This window comes from Pollachius pollachius (assembly GCF_949987615.1).
Source record: "Pollachius pollachius genome assembly, chromosome: 12".
Classification (NCBI taxonomy): domain Eukaryota; kingdom Metazoa; phylum Chordata; class Actinopteri; order Gadiformes; family Gadidae; genus Pollachius; species Pollachius pollachius.
The window spans coordinates 18059351-18085913 of NC_136945.1; the positions used below are offsets into that span (position 1 = coordinate 18059351).

At 49.1% G+C, this 26563-nt stretch overlaps 5 protein-coding genes across 5 annotated transcripts; 1 reads left to right on the plus strand and 4 right to left on the minus strand.

The window, feature by feature from the left end:
• Window positions 1–1777: 1777 nt before the first annotated feature.
• On the minus strand, window positions 1778–6230 carry ccdc174 (coiled-coil domain containing 174). The gene is made up of 11 exons (XM_079747903.1): window positions 6134–6230; window positions 5892–5999; window positions 5695–5795; window positions 5510–5568; window positions 5235–5382; window positions 4921–5016; window positions 4210–4346; window positions 3998–4092; window positions 3429–3567; window positions 3192–3338; window positions 1778–2995 (listed from the first exon to the last, which is right to left on the minus strand). Exons 1-11 carry the CDS (start codon window positions 6170–6172, stop codon window positions 2106–2108), a joined length of 1959 nt encoding a protein of 652 aa, XP_079604029.1. The 5' UTR covers window positions 6173–6230; the 3' UTR covers window positions 1778–2105.
• Window positions 6231–7044: 814 nt separating this feature from the next.
• On the plus strand, window positions 7045–7918 carry ghrl (ghrelin/obestatin prepropeptide; the record flags this gene model as incomplete). Its single annotated transcript, XM_079747683.1, has 2 exons — window positions 7045–7152; window positions 7628–7918. The coding sequence occupies 2 exons, from the start codon at window positions 7045–7047 to the stop codon at window positions 7916–7918; spliced, it is 399 nt and encodes a 132-aa protein (XP_079603809.1).
• A 1123-nt stretch (window positions 7919–9041) lies between these two features.
• Window positions 9042–11912, minus strand: tatdn2 (TatD DNase domain containing 2; the record flags this gene model as incomplete). Its single annotated transcript, XM_079747684.1, has 4 exons — window positions 9042–9182; window positions 9515–9698; window positions 10485–10612; window positions 10797–11912. The coding sequence occupies 4 exons, from the start codon at window positions 11910–11912 to the stop codon at window positions 9042–9044; spliced, it is 1569 nt and encodes a 522-aa protein (XP_079603810.1).
• Window positions 11913–16946: 5034 nt separating this feature from the next.
• vhl (von Hippel-Lindau tumor suppressor) lies at window positions 16947–21118 on the minus strand. Its single transcript, XM_079747470.1, has 3 exons — window positions 20515–21118; window positions 18796–18918; window positions 16947–17948 (listed from the first exon to the last, which is right to left on the minus strand). The coding sequence occupies exons 1-3, from the start codon at window positions 20714–20716 to the stop codon at window positions 17746–17748; spliced, it is 528 nt and encodes a 175-aa protein (XP_079603596.1). The 5' UTR covers window positions 20717–21118; the 3' UTR covers window positions 16947–17745.
• A 229-nt stretch (window positions 21119–21347) lies between these two features.
• crbn (cereblon) lies at window positions 21348–26131 on the minus strand (the record flags this gene model as incomplete). The annotated part of the gene is made up of 11 exons (XM_079748632.1): window positions 21348–22678; window positions 22988–23119; window positions 23438–23502; window positions 23925–24040; window positions 24138–24222; window positions 24316–24378; window positions 24527–24689; window positions 24903–25052; window positions 25182–25384; window positions 25599–25702; window positions 26065–26131. 11 exons carry the CDS (start codon window positions 26129–26131, stop codon window positions 22495–22497), a joined length of 1332 nt encoding a protein of 443 aa, XP_079604758.1. The 3' UTR covers window positions 21348–22494.
• Window positions 26132–26563: the final 432 nt, after the last annotated feature.

The window sequence follows — 26563 nt, forward strand, 5'->3', positions numbered from 1 at the left end:
AATCACCCAGTGTTTTTGTGTGACGCACTCGGGGGACGCGCAAGCGTGCACACACACACACACACACACACACATACACACACACACACACACACACACACACACAAACTCTATGTTTATTTTTACATATGCTTGTCCGGTCAAATCCAAGGCCAGAAAAACAAAGAGGGGAAAAAACAAAGTAGACGAAGGTCACGAGGTCAGCAGGCCACCCAACAGGAAGTAACCCCACCCCCCCCCACCATAAGGGACCGTGTCCCTAGATGTTACACAGACAGACGTTACATTCCCACAGACGGGGTCCGTCATCACCACTATGAAATATGAACTATGGAACGAGACGTTAGACCACAACGTCCCTTCAGCCCCCAGTTCGTCCAACTCTCCTCTCCTCTCCTACCTGCTGTGTTGTGGCGTTTGCTGGGCCAGAGGTCTGATGATTGGTCTGCCGTGTTCTGCCCACAGCCCATTGGTCGAGGCGTGGAGCCGTCAGGGTGGAGGATACAGAGAGGATGTGTGCCCCAGGACACCAGGGCACGGCACCCTGCTGAGCCCACCTGCTGTACCCCAGGACCACCTATGAGGAGGCGTCAGGGGGTGTGGCAGTAGGTGGCGTGGTGCTCTTGGGGGTGTGGCGTTAGAGGGGGGGGGGGGGGGGGGGGGGGGGGGGGGGGGCCGGCACTTACTCCAGTGACGAGGGCCAGGGCGGGAGCCGGTGATGAGAGGCCGACTGGATACAGAGAGGACGGGAGGAGGGATGAACACTGTTGCCATGGCAACTAGCCTGCCCCTACCTCTGTTTGATGGCAGCTCCGGGCGTGGAGAGGTGACGAAAGCTGCCTCCCCAGACAGAGGGACTGGGACGGGGCCAGAGGGAGTGGGACCGGGCCCTGCTCGGGTTTGGATGGTTTCCATGTTGTGGCTGACAGACAGGAGACGTGTGCAGCCAGGAACAGGGCGAGGGGAGGGAGACCTCGAGAGAAGCAGGCAGTGATGGGATCAGAGTGTTTCTAGTCATCTGTCCCTCGTGCTTTAGACCGTCCACCACTCCATCCCACCGCTGGTTTGATAGACTAATGTTGGTTCGGGTATCGCACAAAGCGGTTACAAGCTTGGTGCGGAGAAGTAGACGAGTCTTCCTGCGTGTGAACACGGTTCAGCCTGGCCGAGTGACGACCTCATGTCGGGCTCAACGGGAGAGGCTCCCCCTGGTGGCTGACGGTGGTAGGTGCAGGGGCTCCGGAGAAGGATTGGGGATTAGAAGTTCTGCTGGCTCTAGCTGAAGGTGGCCTTGCGTCAGCAGGAATATGAGGTCGATCTTGCCCAGGTCAGGTCACACAGGTCTTCCATACCTCTGGGAGGTGGGTTTAGCTTCTGTAGGTCTGACGTCTGATAAGAATGCTGAGGTCTGACTCATCCATGCTGTAAACTAGCAGACCCATATTGAATTATCAGCCTCCTGGGCAGCATCTTAGAGATACTTCTTCAGCTGCTGTTGATCGGTTCTTCAGATGCTAAACGTGATGTTAAGGTTTAGATGTTTGAATGCTGTGGACGAACGCAGAACTCTTACATCTCAATTAATAAATACTCAAAAAGTAGGTGAGATGTGGTTTAACGAGAAAAACGATGTGGGGCAAACTTGAGAAACAAAAACCTCAAGACTAAATGCATAGTATCCATTTTTAGTTGCAAAGGACTTCACTCGTGTAAAAACATCACACAAACATCACTATTAGATTTTAATAAAGGCTCAAACAACAAAAGGCAGTCTCAATCTCCTTCCTATGGGAAGGTTTCGGTAAGATACAACAACTCACATCTTAGAAGCACAAGTCCACATTTTAACTGATTGTTGAGTGTAGGGGCTCTATAGGAGCTCTAACTGTTCAGAGCGCTGAACACTATAGGAGCTCTAATGGTTCAGCGCGCTGAACTCTATATGCACTCGAATGGTTCAGAGTCATGAACTCTATAGGAGCGCTGACTGTTCAGAGCGCTGAACTCTAGAGGAGCTCTGACTGTTCAGAGTGCTGAACTCTAGAGGAGCTCTGACTGTTCAGAGCGCTGAACTCTAATGAGCTCTAAGGGTTCAGTGGTGAACTCTAAGAGGAGCTCTTGTAGAAGGAGAGCATGTCATCCAGGCTCTGGGAGCCGGCCGTGGGCGGGCAGCCAGGGGGGTACAGGCCCTGGGCCCCAGGGGGGTACAGGCCCTGGGCCCCAGGGGGGTTCAGTGGCTGGTCCCCAGGGGGGTACAGGCCCTGGGCCCCAGGGGGGTACAGTGGCTGCTCCCCAGGGGGGTACAGGCCCTGGGCCCCAGGGGGGTACAGTGGCTGCTCCCCAGGGGGGTACAGGCCCTGGGCCCCAGGGGGGTACAGTGGCTGGTCCCCAGAGGGGTACAGGCCCTGGGCCCCAGGGGGGGGCGGCTGAGGGAGACTCTGTGGGGGAGGGGGGTAGTGGGGGGGGTAGAGAGGGGAGTACTGCCCAGGGTACTGAGAGGGGAACGGGGGAGGGGGGCGAGGCGGAGCAGCGTAGGCCGGGGGTCCGGCTGGGGGTTCAAATGGAGAACGCTGTGGGGGCGCGGGGAAGGGGAAGCTGAAGGGGGCGGGGCCCTGGGCGTAGGGTACCGACGGGGGCGGCAGCTTCGGCGGCGCGGCCGGTGCAGCGGCAGGCCTGGGGGGCTCATGTCGCGGTGCCGCTCGGCTCTGCGTGGGGACGGGCACCGTGGCAGCGGGCGCCGTGGCAACGGGCGGCGTGGGGCGGGGCTGAGGGGGGCTGGCCGGGGGTCTGGCCGGGGCTGAGGGCTCCGGTTCCTCCCGGGAGGAGGAGCTCTTTGCTGAGCCACCCGACCACTTGAAGGACATCCTGGAGGTGCTCTCCTGAGCGAAGGACCTCTCCTGCCGCGGCCTCTTCTCGGCGTAGTACGCGGACGGAGGAGCGAACTCCGAGTCCCTCTCCTGCCGCCGGCGGTCCGTCCATTCACCCAGCATGAACTCTGGACCAGAAACAGAACTTAATCCACCAACCAAACAATAACCTGAGGTTGGGTGGAGAATTCAAACACTTGGGACCAAGATTCGTAGAACCCCCAACTCCCTAACCCTGCCCACCCCCCCCCCCCCCCCCCTTATAGAGGGGTGCAGCTCCCCAGTCCTCAACATCATAACTCGGTTCGTATCGGAGCTGCTCACCTTTGCCGCGGTCCCACTCCCTGACGTGGGGAACCCCCGGCCTGGTGTCCTTCCTCTCCTGGACCTCCACCTCCACTCGGCGGTCCGGCCTGACGACTGGGGTCTCCTGGGCCGCGGGCGAGGGGCCGATCACGTCCTCTCCCTCGTCTGGAAGAAACGGGAAAACAGCGATCCCTTACTAGTGGCTACGACAGCAAGCTGGGGACGCGTGGGCGCCGGGAGGGGTTGAACGCTGACCTTCGACCTCCTCCGTCTTCAGCTCGTCCTCATCGGGCCTCCCCTTCATCTTCCTCTGCCTCACCTTGGCCAGGCGCGCCTGCAGGACCGCCTTCCTCTTGTCCTTCAGCAGCTCTCGCTTACCGCGCTGCTCTGTGGTCTGGGAGACGAGGAGGGAGACAGTTCACAGCAGTACGCACACGCCAGTACCACCTGACGGCGTGTCAGAGTCTGACGCACACGCCAGTACCACCTGACGGCGTGTCAGAGTCTGACGCACACACCAGTACCACCTGACGGCGTGTCAGAGTCGGACGCACACACCAGTACCACCTGACGGCGTGTCAGAGTCTGACGCACACACCAGTACCACCTGACGTGTGTCACGGGTCTGACACACACACCAGTACCACCCGACATGTGTCGTAGTCTGACGCAGACATCGGTAACACCTGACGTGTGCGTCAGAGTCTGGCGCGCGGATGGAGGATGTGATGCTCGGGACTCTCAGGACTTAGCAGATAGGTGTTTAATAATGAACTCATTAGGGACTACAGTTCCCTGTACCTCCCGGTGTCCCCAGCCCCTACCTGGTCTCTGAGCATGTCCAATGTCTCCCTCTGCTTGTCGCGCTGCTCCCGGTCCTGAGAGAAGGCGAAGTAGCCCACACCCAGCTCCCGAGCCTCTGAGAGGGAAAGGAAACGCCTTTCAGGCTCCACGCCATGCCAATGTCATTCACACGTCACCAAAAAGGGCGACAGGAAGCCAGATGTTTTACGCGATTGCGCGGCTTCCCACCCACCTTGTTCCCTGATGTCCTCAAAGTGGACGGGACCGATGGGCCTCTTCATCGCCTCCTCCTCCTCCCGCTCCCACTGCTGTCGCTGCAGGTCGCGCCGCATGTCCTCCGACAGCAGGGTCTTCTCTGTGGACGTGTTTCTACGGAGAACACCACAGGGATAGGTTCAACGGAAAGAACGCGGGCCTAAGATTAACTCTGAAGTATTGCTGAGACATCAGGTCTCAGGGGGGGGAAGAGTGAAAGGTCAAGATCAATCAGAAGGAAAGCAGGTTTTAACCTCCGTCATATGAACGGCAATAACAATTTATTGAATTTTGATAGCGCTTTTCTAGACACTCAAAGACGCTTTACATTGAAGGGGGGGACTTCACTAACCATCACCAATGTCTACTTTAAACTCCCTGATGTTCACTGAAAGATTCAATGCACCGAACAGTTTCATTGTATACTGTTCTTATTCTGGTCGGTCCTTGTAGTATTTCTATTGGAGGCTTTGTGTAAAGCAGGCACTCTATTGGCTGACATCATTCTGTGGGCAGGTTGCTTTCACATTCACCATTCTGTTGTACACCTGAGGACTTGCCTTTGGAATTCAGAAAAGACTGAATGTTTCTGAGGAGGGAACACAGCGTTTCAGTCCCCTGGTGGACATCAGGACCATCCAGAAGAGGGACGAGGCCTTCACACTACCTGCTGTACGGAGATGCTTACATTGTGCCAGTGAGACTCTGATCCATCTTCCTGAAGCCCGGCAGATCTCTCTTCATGCACCTCCGAGAGCGCCCGAGACCGTCCACATAGTCTACCCTACAAAGAAACAAAAGGCATTCTTAGCCTTCAAGGGGTTTATGTTAACCCTTACAATAGGGTCATCTTCCATTTTTTTTTTTTTAATTTTAGCATTTTTCTTCGATAAGTAAATGTTGTGTATATAATTGACGCATGCATGTGAAAACCCCCATAAAGAGGAAGAAGGTCCCTTGCTGTGGTCGGCTACGGCTCATAGAGAGCTGGTCTGGGCTCACCATTCCTCCCCCGGGTTCTGGGGCTCCGGGACGGGGGCGGCCATAGTTCTCTCCTCTTCTTCCCTCTCCATCTGGTCCCGGGTTTCTTTCTTCCGGTCGATAATCTTCTGGGTGAAATCGACCAGAAACATGGCCTCCGTCTCCTCATCTGACATGGGACAAACAAGGAGACACAAGCTGTTATACCTTGTGTTGTCCCAGCACAAGCAGTTTGAACCCTTAATAAAACACTATTAATGTAAATCCTTCCAGTCTAGAATGGGGGATGGACTCACCTGGAAGGTTTCCTTTGATCATTTGCTCGTAGAGTTTGGCCTTTTCTTCTAATTTGCTCCTATTCACAAACATAAAAACGGGTGGATTTCAATAGAAAGTAGTTTATTAAATACAGCTAGTGTACCGTGGATTTAGTTGATTAAATACTAATCTAGTGTAGAGTGGAGGCTTATGTGACTCTCACCTCGACTTATCCAGGTTGGTCTCCTCTTCGGACGCCTGCTCCACATCCTTCTGATTCCGTTCAGACACCCCCTCGTTCTGCTTGGTCCACACGTTGGGTTTCTACTGGTCCAGATGAGAACATCTTAGAACACCTTACACTAGCAGAGCAGGTCTGAGGCAGTTGGGCTTATTGTCGTCTAAACCGAGAGAACCTACCTTGACAGTGACTTTGGTTTTGACGCCAGTTGCTCCATTTTCCTGGCCGAGTTTCTCATGTTTGCACTGCTCCTGCTTCCTGTAGAGTTCAGCCTTCAGGTCAACCAGCTGAGGAATCAGGAGGAGACACACTCAGCAGGAGCTCTGAGGCTAACATAGCGCTCACGTTAAGAGAACAAGGGTTTCTGACCCCATTCAGACATGTATAGATAGTACAGCAGTAGATCTATGTTGGCACTCACGGAAGAAGATGTCACTTTGAAAGGTTTCTTCTTGTCCATGTTTATTCCTGTTATGTACTGCTAGCTTACAGTAGCCGTCAACATAGTTCTTCCTCGGTGGTTCATTGGGATCCAGGCTGCGGGGGTCGAGCGCCACCTAGTGGATCTCTGGTTCATTGGGGTGAGCGCCATCTGGTGGATCTCTCTGGTTCATTGGGGTGAGTGCCACCTGGTGGATCTCTGGTACATTTACAACGGAACCAAAAGGGTAGAAAACCTTTTTATACTCATGTTTGTGTCAAACTGACATATTTGTGTGATACATATTGACACAATCAGAGATGTTTACAATTTGTGCATAAACATGTGTGCGTCCACACACACACACACTGTAAATTTAATAACCTGAATTTAAAGTTAGGATAACCTCAAATCTAATTTGATGAACATTTAATGGTTGGATTTGTGTCGCCCAATGTTAGAAATACGTTATTATCCTCAGTCATTTGAATGCATGGTTATTTTCAATTGGTTTATTTTAGTCGGTCTATCCCAGTCATATAAAAAGCTTTATAAATTGGAACTTACTTCCAATCGTTGGGCAACCTGTATCAGCGACCGCTGCATCCTTGTTGGATCTGCTCGTTAATGGACCGTGGTCTGATAAGAAGGCCTGCTGCAGTTCACAACAGAGCAATGCCTGCTTTGTTATCGATTCAATCCTTTGAACAGTCAAACAATATCTAACATTAACCGGTTATTGACACGAGGGACAATGAGGGCAAATGGTATAAATTTAGCCTGGACCTGATACATTCAAACCACATCAGGAACAGAACCACTGGTGAGTACGACTGCATTCACAGAAACCACCATCAGCGCGTTTCTTTGCTCATTTCCTCCATGGGTCCGTCCTTCTCCCCAGCCCAGCCATGAAGCCAGAGGCCGTCTCCGTGATCCTCCTCCTGTGCGCTCTGGCCTTCTGCTGCCAGCCGTCCCGGGCAGGCGTCACCTTCCTCAGCCCTGCTCACAAACCCCTGGTAGGGTTAGGGGTAAGGGTAAGGGTAAGGGTTAGGGTTAGGGGCTAGGATAAGGGTTAGGGGTAAGGGTAAAGGATTAGGGTTAGGAGTAAGGGTTAGGGTTTAGGATTAGGGGTTAGGGGTAAGGGCGGTCTCCTCCATTAAGACCCGATGACAGCTCATCAAACAGCTCACTAGTTTGTACACATCCAGCTGCATTATAGGACATTTGTACGGGAGAGGATTAGGGCCATATGTGATTCTTTTTTTGGAGCTCTGATCTTAATCTCAGAATTCTGATTTTCAAATAAGAATTCTGAGACTAAAATTCTGATCTAAACCTCAAAATGTTGTCTATAAATTCAGAACTCAAAAATTCCCGCGGCCCTAATCCTCTTCAGTACATTTGAAGGTCTCCTTGCTGCCGTTTTCACCCAGCGATGTCCTGACATCAATGCGCCCTGCACGTTCAACAATATAAACGTTTCCCCTCCAGGACAAAGGAAAGCCTCGCGTCGGTCGTCAAGCGATGGAGTCGGCCCCCCCGCCGCATGACAGGAGCTACGCTGAGGTAGGCGACGACAGCAGGCAGCGCCCCCTGCTGCTCTCAGACCCGGTCACCCCCCTCTCCTCCCCCCGGCAGGTGGCGGCCCCCCTCGAGGTCGGCCTCACCCTGCAGGAGGAGGAGTTCCAGTTCTACCGGGCGCTGCACCAACTGCTGCAGAACATCGTGGGAGACCCCGAGGCGGCAGGTGATTTTTCTCGTTTTACTCTCTCAGTCTGCTAAACTCGTTCAAATATAATATAACTTGCAACTCTTGTTATACAAAAATCTTGTTTGTTTTGTTACAGAGTGACCTTCAAAGCTCTGGACATCAATAAGCATGTTCACATCAATTTAATTATTAAAGTCTGAAAATCTATGCAAATTATCCATTTGTTTTGTTTTATTTTGAGCATGTCACATCTATACATTTAACAAAGAGCTATATCGAAAAGTATGTGCAACATTTAGGGCAAATGAAACATTACTCATTTGTTTTTCATATTAAGATATAGCCTGATTTATGAATATAATTCTGATGTATATGAACTTGACTGCTGTGAAATTAGTCCGAAGCTGGCCTGGTGCCTGCAATCAAGGTAACCTCTAGGAGTCTCAACTGTTTAATGCTTATGCACACAATCCTAACCCAGCTTCCTCACTCATTTAAACACACCTAGGGGAGATGATAAGGCCACACGCAGTTTGCAGTAGAGGATAGAAGAGATGAACTGGAGAAAGACTGAGGTGGTAACAAACAGCTCAACACTAATGAATGAGTCCTTGACTGAGGCCCTGGAGACTAAAACCAGACTCCAATAGGAAGAAACCCTTTAATTACGGTAGCTTCAAATTCATCCCATCACTACAACACCATGCCAAATGAACAGCAGGACACCAGAGAATGTGAAACTAGAACATGAAACACCAAACGCTAACAAATGATGGTTACAAATCCACTACTTGTAGATGTACAATTCAAACTTTTCAAATGTTGAATAGGAAGTATGAAAAGTAGTACAAAAACCGGCTGCACTGGAGTCATACAAGAACTCATTCCTTATGGGCCGCTGGACCTGAACGACCCAGAACCAGTTCAAACAACAGGACGAATTCCAACAATCTCAATTACAAAAGATTACAATTAGAAAATTGGTAAACACTTGGGTGTTTTATCGTTTTCTTTGGTGGCAAAAACACCAAGAAAATGCCCGTCAGGGGCTAGTGCTAAAGGGGCTAATGCTAAAGGAATAGAAATGGTGTTGCTTACTGCGGCGCTCACACCCCATAAAGCACGGTGGTGTAGCTAACGGCGGCGGCACTCACACCCTGTACAGCGCGCTGGTGATGCTAATAGCGATGGCGCTCAGACCCCATACAGCGCGCTGGTGTTGGCGCGCAACGCGGTGAACACCGTGGGGAGGTCCTGGCCCTTCAGCAGGCTGATCTCCCGCAGCGTGTGGATGGCCATTCCTGGATGGGCGAACTGGTCGGCCGCTTTGCCAACCTGAGGAACACAAGCACACAGAGATGTACCTCCGATACTGCCTAAAATGCGGTATCAGCGAGTATGCAATGCACCGATCCGACATCATCACATGTCTAGCTCTTTCACTACACAAGTAGAGAACATCAAACGCTACGATGTTATGCTGCATTCAACAGTAAATTAACCGACTAAACATTGCCGTCATCGTAAGAGAACGCTTCAATGAGAACAAGTGCTATTAGTAGTTACAATGCTTGATGCTGTATCGGTATCTACACTTGTTATTGGCCGACACTCAAGTTCAGGAATCGGTAAGGTAAAAAAAAAAAATGGTATCGTAAAATCTCTACCTGTCTGGGGAGGAAGTATGGAGCGTCGGTCTCCAGGACGATGCGGTCCAGGGGGATCATCCGGACCGCGTCCCGGGCCTCGGTGGCCCGCTGGTAGGTGATCAGCGCCGTGAAGCCCACGCAGAGGTTGGGGAACTCTTCCAGGAACGGCGCGATCACCGGGTAGCTGTTGGTGAAACAGTGCCTGCACAGAGTAGAGAGATTAACCAACAGGGGCAGAGACGCTGTCTCACAAACCTACAATTGCATTTACATTGAGGACACTTAGCAGACGCTTTTATCTTTTTTTCTGTAGGGAAGGAGAGGACAATGTTTTCCTTGGTACACAGTTTGGCTGATTATGGTTCTGATTACACAAAAATAAGTGGCTTGCATTTATATTAAGACTTTCAGTGGGCCCCGTGTTGCTAGAGCACACCTTGTTGGACTGAGGAACACTGATGCAAGTGAGCTAAGGAGGAGCACCCTTCGTAAAACCAGTGCCAACACGTATACTGTTTAAAGCTTGTTGACTGCGTACTAGTTGCAAGTAGGGATTATGAGGCCCGGTCACAGTGGAGAAGAGACAGTCATCTACCAAAACACTTTCAGTCCCACTCCAGCAGGGCAGCTGGGAAGAGAGGGTATCTGGACCATACGCTTCATCTAAAGCAACTTACAATCAGTACATTTTTCAGAAGAAGGAGAAACAATACACAATATTGTTAAAAAATATTTTAAGAATTACTAGTCGTGATTTATATATTGTGGTTGTAAAAAGGCCTTGTATTAAAATGGATTCAGTGTTGTTTGATTGGGCCACTTGACCGAGCCTACCGTTTGTACCCCCCCAGTCAAGGCCTTAAACAACGTTCAGTATCCAGGGCCGTAACCAAGGGGAACCATGCTACTAAAACTGCTTTAGGATTCGTTGTTGGGAGTGATGACGAACCCAGTGAGACTGCAGACCACGGAGGTGTCACATGCGTACCTGTGGATCTTGTAGTCCCGAGGAACACATTTCTTCATGATGACCAGCAGGTCGTCGTCTGCGTCTCGACAGTGGATCACCAGCGGCTTCTTCATGGACACAGCCAGCCTGAGCTGGCGCTCAAACACCTGGAGGAGCCAAACTGAAGATGACCTTTACAGCATCCAAACTAATAACAGACTGTTAATGTGACCAGACATGGAGGTAGCCTTCATCCATTTCTAGACAAATGAACAAAACTTTGATCAAGTTTAAATTTATCTCATGAGAGACATTCATTCAATCCACTCTGCCTATTAAAGAGAACCTCACCTGCTTCTGCTTTGAAGTGGGCGTGCTGTTTTTGTGAGAATAGTCCAGACCGATTTCTCCAAAGGCGACGGCTTTGGGGTGGCGCATGGCCCCCAGGATGGCTCGCTCATGGACTTTCGAGTACTCCTTGGCGAAGTGGGGGTGACAGCCGAAGGCCCCCCACACCTGGTCCTCCGCCAGCAGGCCCTCCCACAGCGCCTCCTTCAGCATCAGACGGGGGTTGCAGAAGTCTGCGATGCAGCCGCTGAACTCCGCGGGGAAGGTGCTCTTGTTCATCTCCCTGAAGCGACTGAAGGTCCCCCGGTAGCCCAACTTCCCAAACAGCATGTCCAGGTGACAATGGGTGTCTATGAACCCTGTGTGCCCCCCCACCGGCGCGCTGCTGGCCCAGATGGGCTCCGCCCCGGTTGACAGCCTCCTGCTGGGGCTGCTGGGGTAATAGGAGGGGGAGAAGGGCAGGTCCACACCCATGTCTGAATGCCTGCGAGGCGTGACGGAGGTGAGGCAGGGGTAGAGAGGAGAGAAGAACAGGCTGAAGAGGGGGAGGGAGCTTGGCGTGGATGGCAGACCTCTCCCCGTGCAAGTGGGCAGGGCGTAAGGATCATGTGAGGAGGAGGGGGGTATGTTTGGAGGTGGATGCTCTCCAAAGGGCTCCTCGCGAAGCGGCGTGGTAGAGACCTCGGGTGATCTGATTGGATAGTAGGTCGGCTGCTTGGGGGACAGGAAGAAGGTTCTCTGGGGGAGCTGAGGAGACGTGTCTCTGTGTCGGACGATCTGCCCAGGGAGGGAGTGAGAGGACAGAGAGGGGTAGGTGACGTCCTGGGCAGCGACAGGAGAAGCATGGTCACCCGAGGGGTAGCTGGTGGGCTTGGGGAAAAACGCCATGCGTTCAGTGTTCAGGCTGGCCTGCTCTTTGGTCTCTGTCTCCACAAACGGCGGCCTGGGAAACGTTTGACCTCCAAACAGCAGGTCGGAGGGTTCATCGTCAGTCTCAGGAGGAGGGGAGCAGCAACCGGTGTCACGGTCGTTGTTGGAGAAGGGCTCCGAACTGAACCGCTCAGTCCACACTCGGCTCCCCCGGGACATCCCTCTTCTCTGGCCAATGGCTGCATTCATTGCCTTGGAGAAAGAAGCCCTTGAGCAATCCTCTAGTGTCGCAATCTTTTTCATTGAGATGAAAGAGCGGGATAACAAAATGGAGGCTTCCCCTCTCAGGCTCTCGACCAGTCTGCCAGTGGACTGAGGAGAGTCCTAGTTAGAATGCAATTAAAATTAAACACTGAAGTCAGAACGATTTTTACATTGTAAGGCACTTAAAATATTGCTTTTAAGTTGTCTTGTTTGAATGTGTGAAACAAGTGAAGCTTGAATAAGTGAGCCTACCTTGGGGGTAAACTGATCTCTGAAGCACCTGGATGGGACAGGATGCCTTCCGTTTGGAGAGTCCAGGCTCAGCAAAGACCTGGGGACTAAGAGCAACCCGGTACTGGATGGGAGTAAGGGTAGGGTTAGTCCCCCTTTCCTCTCGGGGCGGTTCACTCCGATCCGCGACCGATCGAGCTTCACCGCTCTTTTGTTTTTGCCCATTTTGAACACCTGATAAACACCTGATTAAAATTACACTTGATTAACACCTGATTAAAATATCGATCACAGGTCGATTTGGTAGCATTATCTGACATTAGCATGGTAGCATTATCTGCCTGACTCCCTGTGAGGTGACGTTCAGTCTCAAACCATATGGTATTGATTGTCAATGTAACTCTTAGTACGAATATGTACAAAATACTTAAAAACAAAAAGCCATCGTTTAGAATATAAAAGCAGAAATTAAGTTTTTCCAGGCCTGGATGGTGTTTTCAGGTTGTTTAGAATGTGGATTTATTTGCTATGAATTAGCCTGTAGCCGCTAGCTGTAGCCGCAAGCTAGTTCGACTTATTCATACTAATCTCGTTAAACTTTTTAAACTCATTAAACATGTCAAAATGTGTCTCCGCGGTTAGGTCAGAATGACTGGTGGCCTCGATGTGGTTCATGTTAAAGTGTACACGGTTAGTTTAGACAAGTAAAATACCTGAGTGTCGTTTGGTGAACTGACACTTCAGAGAAGCCCGCTCTGAGCTAGTGTTGACTCGTTCGCGAACGAATCAGTTCGAATGAACGAATCGTTAAGACGAACGAACTGAACTGGGTCCTCTCTATCGTTCGTCTCGTTCGCCTCGTTCGTTCTCAGACTCGACTCCTCCCAGACCCACTAGTCGCTGACTCGCTGACAGTTCGTTTACTCACTGTGTGAGTGGTGAGGAGGGACCGACTGAGAGACACGACTCACGAGAGCCAGCCAATCGTATGCTGTTCTAGGACTGAGTCTAGGACGCTCTCGTTGAAATTTAGTCAATGAGAGACAGAAATCAACCGGTTTAATGGGGAAAAAACAAATGGGCTTAGTGAGCGAGCTATCTATTATTCACATTGGCCATCTGTTGCATGGACGTATTTAAAGGATGCATTGTACATATTTATAATTCGAAATTCGTCCCAGCCTTTATACCACATTTTTCACAACCCACCAGCTCTCGTTGTGAAGACTAGTCACCGCGCAATTCGTTTCAATGTAAATCGCGAGAGTCTATAGTGTAGCGACCCTGGGACATTTAAAGAGTTTGTGTGTTATGTGTTGCATTGTATTTCGTTGTCCGTTATGCCAGATGTTCTCTGTGCATGCATTGATTGTTCTTCTTGTCAATCAGTGTGGGGGGCGAATCATCAAGTCAGCTGGGGGAGGGCCTTGAGAGAACAGGAGGGTGGGGGCTTGCACGTTGAAGGGACCGGGTTGGGGGGTTGCCCGGGTAACCGGTTGTTGTTAGTGTGGCTTTTTGCGTTGACTACGGGTTTTCAGTGACCTGGTTTGTTACATTAAAGTTCCTTCAAGTACTCATTACTGGACATCGTTATGTCACCGGCGAGGTCATTACAATAGCGTATAACTGCGTTGTCTGATGACAGTTTAATGCATTTTTCACAATTAACCACCTCTCGTTTTGAAGGTAGTGTTAATTTTGGCAGCTAGATTCAGTCTTGGGCTGCACAGGGTTCTGTTTATGAGAGCCTAAAACACCCGGGACACCCACCATCATTGCTAAATCAAGTCTATTATTTTGATGATATGTTAAACATCCAATAATCAACTACACCCCCCATCCTGCTGCTTTTGGTTAAAGTTGTAATGTTGACGTATGAGAACGAGGGAGAAGTTGAGTCTGAGCTGTTCATTCCATGATTCAATTCACCACTACCGGAAACTCGACTGAACGAACGAACGAACTAGGGGCTGAGTCTGACTGACCCAGAGAACCGTGTATGATTCGATTCACCGCTACCGGAAACTCGACTGAACGAACGAACGAACGATTCGCGAACGACTCCTCATGGCGAACTGAATGACGCAAACTGATTCGCGGAAACGAATCACTAAATCCAACCCTACTCTGAGCGAGGGGAACAGCGACGGACGGACGGACAGCCCGTGCGAGGGGGAGAGGAGACAGACGGGCGGACGAAGAGCCCGCCCTCCTCCCTTGAGCGGGGGGAGACGGACAGAGAGACCGAAGGGAGTGGAGGACAGACAGACGAATAGACAGGACAGAGAGACCGAAGGGAGTGGAGGACAGACAGACGAATAGACAGGACAGACAGAGCGGAAACACGGAGAGACGGGCGGACAGAGCAGACGGACAGACATGACGGAACCCCGCTGCCTGCAAGCAGTGCGATTGACGCGTTTAAAGAGGCCTACCTCTAGAATTTAAATAAAGGATGTAGAAAGGAGATTATGATAGGCCTACTTAATCAACCTAATTAAGTGATTAAAAGATTGGCCTAATTAACATGACCCAGAGTGATATGATGTAGTAGGCTGAGTCTACTGCTTTCTTCTTTTTTTTTAGAAACATCTTCCTTTTGACAGTTGATTGACTCATGATTGCTCTAGTCTTGAGAAGCCAAGAAATGCAATTAGAAAATAGAAAGAAATGAACCAAGCGGTCTTCATTTTTTTGTTAAATTCATGTTTATTTATTGGTGTGTGAGTGCGTGTGAGCAGCAGCTTCGACTCAAACCCTCGGTAGTCCTAGAGAGGTTTTATAGGTGCCGATGCTGGATCTGTGACCTAAACAAAGACCAACGTAACATTAGCCCACCAGAGGTAATCAATGTCAGTGATACGAAGGTCCCGGTCTACATGCTCGTTGTGCAGATGATTCTGAACAGGATTGTATTCTGTGTCTAAATGAAAAGACAGTTCAGAAAGTAACCCCTTTTCAGATGATATTGCTCTCCCATCAGTGCTTTATTCTATGAGATGCACACATTTGTCAAATATATATATAATAAATATATATAATAATAATGCAACGTTGTATACATGATAGATATTACACTGGTGGACTATTCTCAAAACAATCAACCTAACTTCATCCATTTTCTTATTCTAATTTACATTTTGGGGGCGTGTTCTCCAGCAGCCAATAGCAGAAGCCCCTCCTCGCCCGCTCGTTAAACTCGCTCCTGTACGGAGGCTTTTTCCGAGGGGACACCGGGTTCATCCTGGGGGACCTGAGGGACGCACCTGAATAGAAATGTGACATTCTTTGTAAATTGAACAGTCCTCTCCCATCCTCATTCCAAATCCTTCCAGTCTCTTAAAGGGGACATATCTTAAAGGGGACATATCACCAGCGTACCCAGTGGACTGAAGTAAACGTTGCTCATCTATCCAGCACAGATCTAGGTGGACACGCCCACTAGTGATGTCATATGGGGCGGATTAATATGTCTCCTCTTTAAACGTCTGCGATTGTTTTTACTGTTATGTATATTTCAGTTATTTTCTTTGCTATTTTTTGCAGAGAAACATACCTAGCCTCTGCCTAGTTGTTGCAGCCATGTCCTAAGAACTGCATTGTTCAGAATGACCCTGCTTTTCTGTGTATTTGGTTCATCAAACAGTTTGAACTCATACCTTGCTCTGCAAGCGAGTTATTGAATGCTGTCGCTGCTCTCTGCAGAGTCAGACAAGGTAGAAGGCAGTAGTTGCTTGTGTGAGCGGCCACATCTGAATCCTGTACACGGAAGTCTCCAGAACCAAGAGAGATGTTATTATTGGTCCGAAATGATGCAGCACAGCAGTAAATCTTCATCAATGAACAGCCCAAAATGATGTTCAGTACAACCCTGGAGACTCAGGTGACGTGTCATTTGTGTATTTCTACTGACCTTCATTCTTTAACATGGCGGTCGGAACAAGACCATAACAAGTTGGTACCTAGTTGGGAATAATGAAAAAAAGCTTGTTCTTGTAATATTACATTAAGATCCAAAACATTTATGCCCTTTAACCCAGTCTTTTCTGACCATTGTCTTCATGACAGTCCAATGGTCCGTGTGGAGACGAGGAAACAACACAGGATGGCTTCTTGGCCATGAGGTCATGCTGGTGGAGAGAGTTATATCAACATAGGATTATCCTGTCAGCATTCTGCAGTAAGAAAATACAGATTAATAAATTGGAGGCAAAGAGCAGACGATTCAAAAACTCACTGTTGCTGTCTAAAGATATTCGAGCCATTGTTTCCCTTCGTACCAGCAGACTGCATTTCTACTCCAACCAGCTCATTTCACAAAGAGCAGGGTTCTGTTTCCCTGTTGCCTGGTAACAGACCCTGGCCTATATCGTCCTGAATGAAGGCCTCACGCGGAGCCGGGCGCCGGCCGGACAAAGAGTCCGACCGGGCGACTTCTCCTGAAGCAGAACGTACTGGAGCAGGTGGGGGTCTAACGTACTGGAGCAGGTGGGAGTCCACCCTACTAGAGCAGGTCCACCACACTAGAGCAGGTCCACCACACTAGAGCAGGTGGGGTTCACTATGTACCTGCATCCGGGGCAGAGCATACACACAGAAGACCGACCACTGTAGGCCTACTGCTCCTAGAGACGGGAAGCACAGCAGAACTCTTCAAAAGGTACTTTTAGAACCAAGCCTGTGCAGTTCAAAAACTAAATGTGAAGTGAGATAGGAGAGTAAAAGACTTAAAAAAAGGAAGCATCTAAGATGAATGCATAACGATAAATCAAAAGTTTGCTGGGAAAATATATTTTATTAGGTTACATGTTTGCGAATACTTTTATATATTTCTAATTTAGAACTATTTAAAGTGTGGAAGTTTCTTTCTCCTGGTTACAACAATCCCTAAATGTCCCCTTGTTAGATGAATAAAGCTTGATTGCAATAGCATAATGAAGCACATTGGTATGCAGGCAAAGAGGAATAGATACAAAACTTTCCTTTTAGGAAAGAGATAGGTACAAGAATAGAATATGATGGTTCAGCTGAAAAAGCGACACTTCTTTCGAAGAAAGAGAAGGTATACTATCTCCAAGGTTTTCAAATGAGACATTGCCATTTACTCCAAGACATTGCCATTTACACTTTCTCAATTCCACCCGCTTCACACTGAATCCTTGACGCAAGCATTCACTGGTCAGTATTCTGGGGGTGTCCATAATGTCGTTCTGAAGGAGTCCTGCCTTCTAGTGAGAAGTAGAAGTGCTCTAAGGGTCAGTGCCTTCAGTGAGAAGACTCCAGTATCCACACTGCAGTGCCTCATGAGTCAGTGCACTAAGGCTCCAGTGACCCTTAAAGAAGTGCTCTAATAAGGGTCCCGCCTCCAGTCTCCAGTGACCCTTAAAGAAGTGCTCTAATAAGGGTCCCGCCTCCAGTCTCCAGTGACCCTTAAAGAAGTGCTCTAATAAGGGTCCCGCCTCCAGTCTCCAGTGACCCTTAAAGAAGTGCTCTAATAAGGGTCCCGCCTCCAGTCTCCAGTGACCCTTAAAGAAGTGCTCTAATAAGGGTCCCGCCTCCAGTCTCCAGTGACCCTTAAAGAAGTGCTCTAATAAGGGTCCCGCCTCCTGGTCTGCCCGTCCTCTAGGAGCCGCTGTTCCACCCTCTGGATGATGAGCCTCATGTCCTTCAGCACGCTGGGCTGGTCCTCCAGATCTTCGTGGAGGCTGCGAGCGATCTCCAGACTCCTGTAGTCCTCGGGCCGGACCAGGCGCCGGACCACCTGCAGAGCTCTCTCCTTCAGACTCAGGACTGGGGACAGAGCGCCACAACACCATCAGTGTAGGAGCCTATATGCCTATTTGCTTTATTTAAGTTCATGTTTTACGATGACGTTTGGATTTTTCTAAGTTAAATAATATAATAGTTAATTGTGTTAATTTCGAATACATAGAATTTTATTTTGAAATTCACTTGCAATATTTTAGGTGTATGCGCACATTTAGTTACTTTATTTTGAAGTGTGAGAGGAACTTAATTGTGTTAACTACCGGTGACAGACTGTCAGGATAACAAGCGTGGAGCCACAGTTTTTTGACCTCTCGCTCTCTTTCTATCTCTTGCCTCTAATCATAACCTCGTTGTGGAAAAGGATTTTTGTAGTTTGCGTTTGACAAGTAAACCCTTTAAACTTCACGCTGTGGTCCGGTGGATTATTTTTGTGGATATTGGATGAGGTATGCGTCGAAGGGAAAACGGAGCGCCAAGCTGAAGCTTCACTAATTAGACCTATTGATCCTACAATCAGTATTATACTAATATTATCACCTTTTGATGTCCACCACAACACCATCAGTAGGAAAATAATATCACCTTAGGATGTACACTTACAGTTCTGATTAGGGAACATGGAATAAATCAACTTTTAATTATCCACGTTTTGAACTTGGGATACTCTTTGACAATAACGTGTCACTTACAGTAAATAGAGGTACACTTAATAAAGAATCAGACAGGTCTTGGGCATCTTGAAACCATCTTGAAATCATCATCATCATCATCATCAAAAAAAAAAAAATCCTGCCCACAACAAATAGACTTCCTATTAACTGCCCTGTTTGCAACCACTGAAATATCGGAGTCAACCTGATAACTTTACCTGGTAGAGTGATTTTGGCGAATGAATGCATTCCGTCCCCCGCTGGCTTAGGCAGGAACAGCTCTTTGCTGTTGACCCTCAACGGGTCATCGGTGTCCGCATCACGGAAGAGCCACGGGTGACCTGGGAGCACAACGGGTCAGGCAGGGTTATTAGTCCAGCGGAGCTGGTAGAGCGAATCAGTGCCGGCGGCAAGGTGGGGCATTTGTGGGCCGTGCCCCCCCTAGCGGCCATTGGTGCCCCCCCCCTAAAAATACTTTTAGATATAATTATTACTATTATAATAAATGTGCAAACTGTAACTTCAATGAAATACAAGGGGAAATCGCATAATTTTGGTTGTACATGCCAGGTTCGGTGACGGTCAATGCTCATTGGTTGCTGAGTAAACTTGTTACATTTGCGCGTAGAATCCAAATAGCTGCTAGTTCGAAACGAAAATAGTGTCGCTGCATTTTATCAGTTCGCCATTTTATCAGTTTACATTTTATGCCTGACCTGTCGCATTCGATTGAGGTGGACTCTTGAGTTAAGAGTCCAGGGCTATAATGAAAGCCCTGGCTTTCATTATAAGGCTTACTAAGCAGGTGGATTGTTGATGTGTTTTGTAGGCTACGTGACTGCAGTATGGTTTTGTGTTAGTTCTGCCTGTTGCGTGGTTACTTGTTGCCCGAATGCAGTGCTTCTGTCAGCGGTCCTGATGTTGTCCAGGGGTGTTTTTGATGATTGTGGAGGCTGTTGTCCAATGTTTATAACCCTGATGTTGTCCAGGGGTGTTTTTGATGAGTGTGGAGGCTGTTGTCTAATGTTTATAACCCTGATGTTGTCCAGGGGTGTTTTTGATGAGTGTGGAGGCTGTTGTCTAATGTTTATAACCCTGATGTTGTCCAGGGGTGTTTTTGATGAGTCTGGAGGCTGTTGTCTAACGTTTATAACCCTGATGTTGTCCAGGGGTGTTTTTGATGAGTCTGGAGGCTGTTGTCTAATGTTTATAACCAGTGGCAGGCCTTTTTTTTTAAGGTGCATAAAATGTTGAGGTAAAAATAACCTATGTCTGACTTATCATACCTGTGTAACTATTGCATTTATTAGCGCGTTTAGCACCCTCCGCCTTGTATTAGGCCTATCGTCTTTGTGCGTGTGAATGTGTAAACTGGCTGCATCCATAGCCTCAACAACAAGAACAATAATAATACAAATACTACTACTACTACTAATAATAGTTATAATGATAATAATAATTAATTAGCCTAATACTAGTAAAGACAAACGTGTGCATTTCTGCTGTGTTTGACTCCACTGCGTTAAAATATTTCTCAAACGACAGTGCCCCCCCTACGGGGGACCCCTGCCCCTCCAGTAGATGTGCTCAGAGGCCAACTCTGGAGCGAACAATGTGTAAGGCTGGTGAGTAGTAGGGTTAGTTTAGTGGAGCTGGTTAACGTGTAAGGTTGATGAATACTAGGGTTAGTTGCAGTAGCGCAGGTTATAACTAACAACGTGTAAGGCTGATGAGTACTAGGGTTAGTTCCAGTGAACTTGTTATAACTAACAACGTGATGGGAACATGAACACACGAGTGTGGATGACGTAACGTTACACAGCTCTGCCAACAGTGTTGGACTGGACTGCTCCGGTCCACACAAAGTGAGTAGATGAAGTCCTATCCTGTTTGCTCGTGGATTATTGTTCCTTCACCACAAGCAGGCACACACATACCGACATAGGTGTCCATCTCGCGGCCTGTCCCGGGCTGGATGACGTTGTACTGCTGGGGTCTCCCGTTGAAGTCGATCCAGATGGGCTGCACGACGCGGTGGCTGTGGTTAGCGAACACCGCTTTGACTAGGATCCCGGTGTTCAACGAGCGGAGAACTGGGAGCACTGGTTCTCCTGCGTCTTCTGGAGCCTCCTGTGGCATCGCGGGACTGGAAGGACGGTCTAGAGGAGGCTACCGGGCGGTAGAGGAGACAGGACTGGTCTATCGGCTTCGGTGGTCGGAATCAAATGATTTGATTCTAAAAACATCCGTATTATTGACCGATATCCGTATTGTATAAATGTTAGAATCTTCAATGTTGCACGCTTTGAGAAGTTTTACTGGGTGTATTTCTTCCACGGCTGTTTACATCACGGTTTCCGGTTAAAAACGTCATGCGACGGCGATCGACGTCCTGATTGGACGAACGCAGGGAAAGGAGACGCCCCCAGCTGGGCGGGTACTGTGGCTTGGCAGGTGGCGTTCTTCGGCTTTTGTCGACGTTCTTCGAAGTACTGCGTCACAGTGGTGCCCTAGCTCCCCAGTCAGAATTGTTTTGCTCAGGCCAGAAAGATGACGCATGTGTATTAGCCTTCTATACAGATATACACAATATAATAATAACCAAATAACTACCATAGACCAGTCATCTTGATCATGATAGGCCTATACCTGACAGCGGTTTGTATGATAGGAAGTGAGCAGCATGTATGAAGGTCCATGTATTGACTTTAGATATGGATTTGTTCACGTGTTTGTGGGGAACTCAAGTTACTTCAGATTTATCTGGAATTTGCACATTCTAGATGCAAAAACATAATTTATTTATTTAAATGGTACCACCCATTTTATTTTCAACCTCATGATTTTGGAACCCAGACTTTGGTTCCAAGAGCCAAACCTTCAAACCTTTCGGCTGTACAGTTTTCTGATTCCACTCTGTCCATCAGTGTCAGTCTGTACATCAGCGTCAGACGGGTTTGATACGGCTTGATACAAATCAATAGCTATGAGATACGGTTTCACATTGTACACGGCAGAACAACATATATATTAGCCACGATCGGCTATCTCTTATATACACAGAATCTACACAGGCTAGTTGTACTTGTAATAATGCAAGATGTTTGAAGTGTGAAAGACTTAGATAATTTTACCTTATCATTCAGAAGACCAAGTGGATTTTCATTCCCCAGGTTCAGTCATTAACTTTCTGTGTAATTAAAGGCAAAAGCTTTTTCATTTCTTTAGAAAACATGGCAGTAAAATATAAAGCTTCCATCCCCATTGATGGAAAGACATTCCCGAACCTTCTCGTACAAAATACGACACCCACTCATGTGTTTAACCAACATTTCAGTTCCTGCTCACAAATATCCTCCTGAAATAGATCCAACCAAAATAACAGTTACACCCCACAATCCCCCAATGTTCTGAAGTCACGTCAAACCGAATGTTGGAGAAACGACACTTTGAGGAAGTCCCTCAGAGTTCAGACTCTGGTGGAGTCAGGGATCCCGTGATGATAAAAGCATAGCAGGCAATTTCAACAAGCCACAAGAACAGGTGTACTGGCGGCGGCGGCGGCAGCAGCAGGAGGCTCTATTCACAACTAGCATGCTAATATTGTAGTATGGCCATGTTTTTTTTTTTGTGTGTTATTGTCCCTCCCTGTGGCCGCTAGTGGTAGTGTGCCCTCACGGCTCTTAGCGCCGCTCCGTGAAGAGCCGTTCTACCTGTTCCGCTCTGCTCCGTTCTGCTGCTGTAGGCCGTATGAAGGCGACTCTCCCTGGTCTGGTTTAGATGGGGTGGTGAGGTGTCAGGCTGAGGGAGGAGGAACTCCCATCCTGACTGGATGGTGGTGGAGCCCCCACCTGACGTGGTGGTGGTGGTGGTGGTGGTGCTAGTAGGGGAAGGGGGATGGGGGTGGTGGTCCACCCTCACAGGCAGAGGAGCCGGGACCCCTCCCCGCTGCCCTCCCCCTCGCCCTTGGGGATGCGGGGCAGCAGGGCCGAGCGCGTCAGCCCCCAGAACCGGGCGGGAGACAGCTCCTTCTTGGCGGCCGTGAACTTCCAGCCCATGTGGGAGCCGCAGTTCCGGCACTGAGCGATGGTCCAGGCGTACCTGTGGACCCAAGACAACGTAGTCACAGTGTGGACCATATCCTACTGGGGGGGGGGGGGGGGGGGGGGGGGGGGGGGGGGGTATCTCCCCTGGTCCCCTAACCTAACGGCCTCGTAGGTGTACCATCAACTAGAGCCAAACTACATTTGAAAGTTTCCTTCCTCCTGCTTGTTTCATCATCTTCTACAGACCTATACCGAGGTGGTTCAGGGGTCAATACATCAGCCACCATACAGCCCACAGTCTACCTCACCCCTCCAGGTGGCCCAACCTATGAGTGGATGAGAATTTGTGGATGAACGGCGTTACCCTGGAAACCAGCTGTGCATGGTGGAGGGCCAGCCCACAAGGTTCAGGTTACTGGCGTTGTACACCGTCAGGGTTTCATGGACGTAGCCGTGGGGGTTGACGTAGGCAGCCATGGGGCCGTACAGAGACAGACTGCAGAGACAGAGAGGGCAACCCCCCCACCCATTATTATTATTAACAACTGAACACCACACAGTAAAATACAGACAGCCTCCATTAGAACCTCTGTCCCTGACCTCGTCTCACTGTCCTCAGACCCCTCCCCTGTCTGTCCACCACTTTACTGAACCCTCTGTTGAGTGAAGCTTGCTCTGTTCATTCAGCAGAGGGACAGGTCAGAGGTCAGGGTGACAGGTTAGAGGTCCGGGCCGCTGTGAAGCCACACACACCCTGTGTGTATGAACGTGTGACCCAAGGCCAATACGATGAGCAAAAACTTTCCGGTCTTACCTGAATATCATATTCTTGGTGGTGATTTCCGTGTCCTGGCACTGTTTGCAGCAGAGGGAGGTACACTGAGGAGGGGAGATAGTGATAAACAAGAAGGTTGCTTCACCATGTTGTTTACCACATTTAGTTGATGTCACCATTCTCTGTGTCTATGCAGGGGTTATGGGCCCAGTAGGCGAGCTCAGGGATACAGAGAGCTAGAGAGTGTGTGGATGTGTTCCTCATATTTATAATGGCGGGCTCCGAGCTACAGTGTGTTATGCGAGTGCTTGGTCATATTTATAATGAAATTGTGTACTTTTGAATAATAGTACAGGGGTATGGATGACCTCACTGAAGAACACTTGACTTCTGCTATGTGTACCTGTTCAGTGAATGGGAAGAAAGTTCAAAGTAGCTCTTCAGAGAACTCCATTGTTTGTGCTATGAAAATCGTTTCAGGAAAGGGGGTCCCCCAGTATGGCAGAGCACTAGAGAGGACAGTTACCCGGTCCATGATGTCCAGCTCACAGCGCAGTCGTTGGATGGCGCTGCCGATCTTCAGCAGCTGCAGCCTCAGAGCGTCGTCGATGGGCAGACACGCTGCCACTCTGTAGGAGAAGTCTGACAGGAAGAGAGAAGAAGACAGAGACGATGAGGAAGGTTACAGGGCCGCGATCCAACACAGGTGTGTGAACGCGTGTGTTCTGCAGAGGCTGACCTATGACGTTGGTAGGCAGGGAGTCGTCCTTTAGGTTCTCATCCCACTCGTGAAGCTGTTTCCTCACTCTGTTCATAAGTGACTCCTGCAAGACAGTGCAAGGAAGCTGTAACTTGTGTGTATTTTGCTGGATGTTCCTGGACTTATGAAGCAGTGAACAGAAGGCTGGAACACTTACAGCGTCGTACAGCGCGTAGACCCACGGGGGCCACGGAGTCAGGTTGGCACAGCTAAACTTTCTCTGCAGAGGGAAACACAAAAACACACAAGGTATATGTTTGTCAGGATTGTAATGTGTTGTTGGAGTCAATATAGTAGTTATACCAAAATATCCCAAGGAAAAATAACTGACTAAACCCGGCGTATTCTGTATAAGACGTGCGTCTGACCTGCCGGTAGGAGGCCCACCAGCACTGGGCCTGCAGGCCGCTCTGGGTTGATGGTCGGGAGGAGGGGTGCTTGTGTCGTTTGGAGAGGGCCACGAGGTGCACCGCATTCAGGGGATCAGGGAGGACGCACTCTGGAAGGATTTGCACCTTGGCCTGCTTGATCCTGGAGACAGGGAGGAAGGAAAGACCAATAAACAAGAGAGCAGCAATGGCCGACGTAGGTCCTAGGTGTAGATTTAGATTTTGCCAAGGATGCCTCCGGGGAATGCTGCTCATTGTTCTAGACTACATGGTGTGCCATACGACGCACGGCGCAGCCATGTGCATTAGTTTCTGACGAGTACCCTTTAGACTCCCGGCCCGTTGACACACTCACCCGTCCGCCTGTGTCCGCAGCTCGTGGACCTTGAACCTCTGCCTCCCGACCGCCTTCACTTTGACTGTCTCGATGCCGTACTCCTGCTCCTCCCGGTAAGCGTAGATCTCCGCCGTCGTCCCGAACTCTGGCTCAGACTCGCCCGCGTCGCTGAACGGAGGAATATCCCAAACGTAGATCAATTTGAATCGGTCCCGATCCCCTTTGATTAACATACAAAAGTATCCCTGGAGCCCGGACTGTATTTGTGCGTTTCAGGGGGGTGTCGCTGGCTGGTACCTGTGTGCGAGGACAGCGAAGGTGCGGTCTCTCTGGATGACGCTGCGCATCATGCTGACCTCCTGCGGCCTGAAGAGCTGCAGCGGCAGCGTCTGGCCGGGCAGCAGCATCACGGCCGTGTGGGGCAGCACAGGGATGGTCTGGCAGCTGTCCTCGTCGTGGACCGTCCGGCCGTGGAACTCCTCCATGTCTGCACCCAAGTACTGTCGCCCACATGTGACGAAACAAGGACATTATCTTCTCACCCAACAAACGGCAACCACGTAATTAAAGGTGAATCTCGAGTTTCTAAAACAAGTTATTTGCTATTTATTTATTCGTTTTTTTAAAGTTATTTGCATATCAATTATATTTATGTGTGATAAAGACGGAAAGTGCAACAGTTGAAAACTACAGCGGTAGTGTGTCATCGCCTACAGCATGGGAGGTGGGGAGGCTGGGGTCAAAGTTGATGTCGGGCTTCTCCGCATTCTCGTTATCACGGTCTTCAGACTCCATGTCATTCTCTTCTTCTTCATTTTCTGGATAAGGAAAATATGTGTTATATACTTGATTAAATTATATACTTATGCATGCAAACCGTATGAATGTAAGATGGCGGTCTAGCTGTACTTCGTCATTGATTAGTAAGTGCTTGATCAAATAACATAATGATCACAGTGGTCCTGTTGAAACATCGAAATCGCTTGCTCCTGTACACATAAATTATAAAACGGCGAAAACAAAAGTGAAACAAGTCTTTATTTTGGTCTACACGGCTGCGATCTGATGTTCTTTCGATGAATTACGCAAAAAGTAGGATGAATACAATCCGATCTTTATAACAACGCGTTACGTGGCCTGTGGCCCTGTGTGTACGACTGTGTGACATTTTAATCCTGACCAGGTAGGAGCTGTAACCGGTTGCCCATGTCTTCGTTGATGTTATTGTCACCCCTCTCGTCCGCCATGTTCTTGTGTTTACATCCAGGTTTCTTCTTCGCGTGTTTCGGCAGTAGTGCACAATCACTCTGACTGCTCTTTGCCGCCCTCAGTGGTCGACGCGGGCATTGGATAAACAGGTTCTCGATCCTGCATTATCCGAGTAGGGTCTGTCTGCGTCCTGCAAGACGGGGGCGTAACTTGTAGTAGGAGGAGGCGTGTCTTGTACTTAACAGTAATAGAATATTCTGATATGCTTTTAAGTGACCAGACTGGGAACATAATCCCGAGAAGGGATAAAAAAAACGGTCAGCTATTTTTAAGTTGAAGAAACAATGACATATATATCCTGCATAAACTATGTATGAATACATTAGATGTATATATCTTAGGGACCTTAGACTGTACCTCTGAATGTCGATGCAGCAGCAGTTTATTCTGTCTTGACACTTTGTATTGAT

Coding starts and splice junctions, on each gene's coding strand:
- ccdc174 (XM_079747903.1), bottom strand. CDS start 6,172: ATGGACAAGAAGAAACCTTTCAAAGTGACATCTTCTTCC. Junction 5,017..5,234: donor CAGAACCCGGGGGAGGAATG/GTGAGCCCAGAC, acceptor GTTTCTTTGTAG/GGTAGACTATGTGGACGGTC. Junction 3,339..3,428: donor GAAGACGGAGGAGGTCGAAG/GTCAGCGTTCAA, acceptor CGTTTCTTCCAG/ACGAGGGAGAGGACGTGATC.
- vhl (XM_079747470.1), bottom strand. CDS start 20,716: ATGCCACAGGAGGCTCCAGAAGACGCAGGAGAACCAGTGCTCCCAGTT. Junction 18,919..20,514: donor CGAGATGGACACCTATGTCG/GTATGTGTGTGC, acceptor TTGTGCTCCCAG/GTCACCCGTGGCTCTTCCGT. Junction 17,949..18,795: donor CGCCAAAATCACTCTACCAG/GTAAAGTTATCA, acceptor CTCTGTCCCCAG/TCCTGAGTCTGAAGGAGAGA.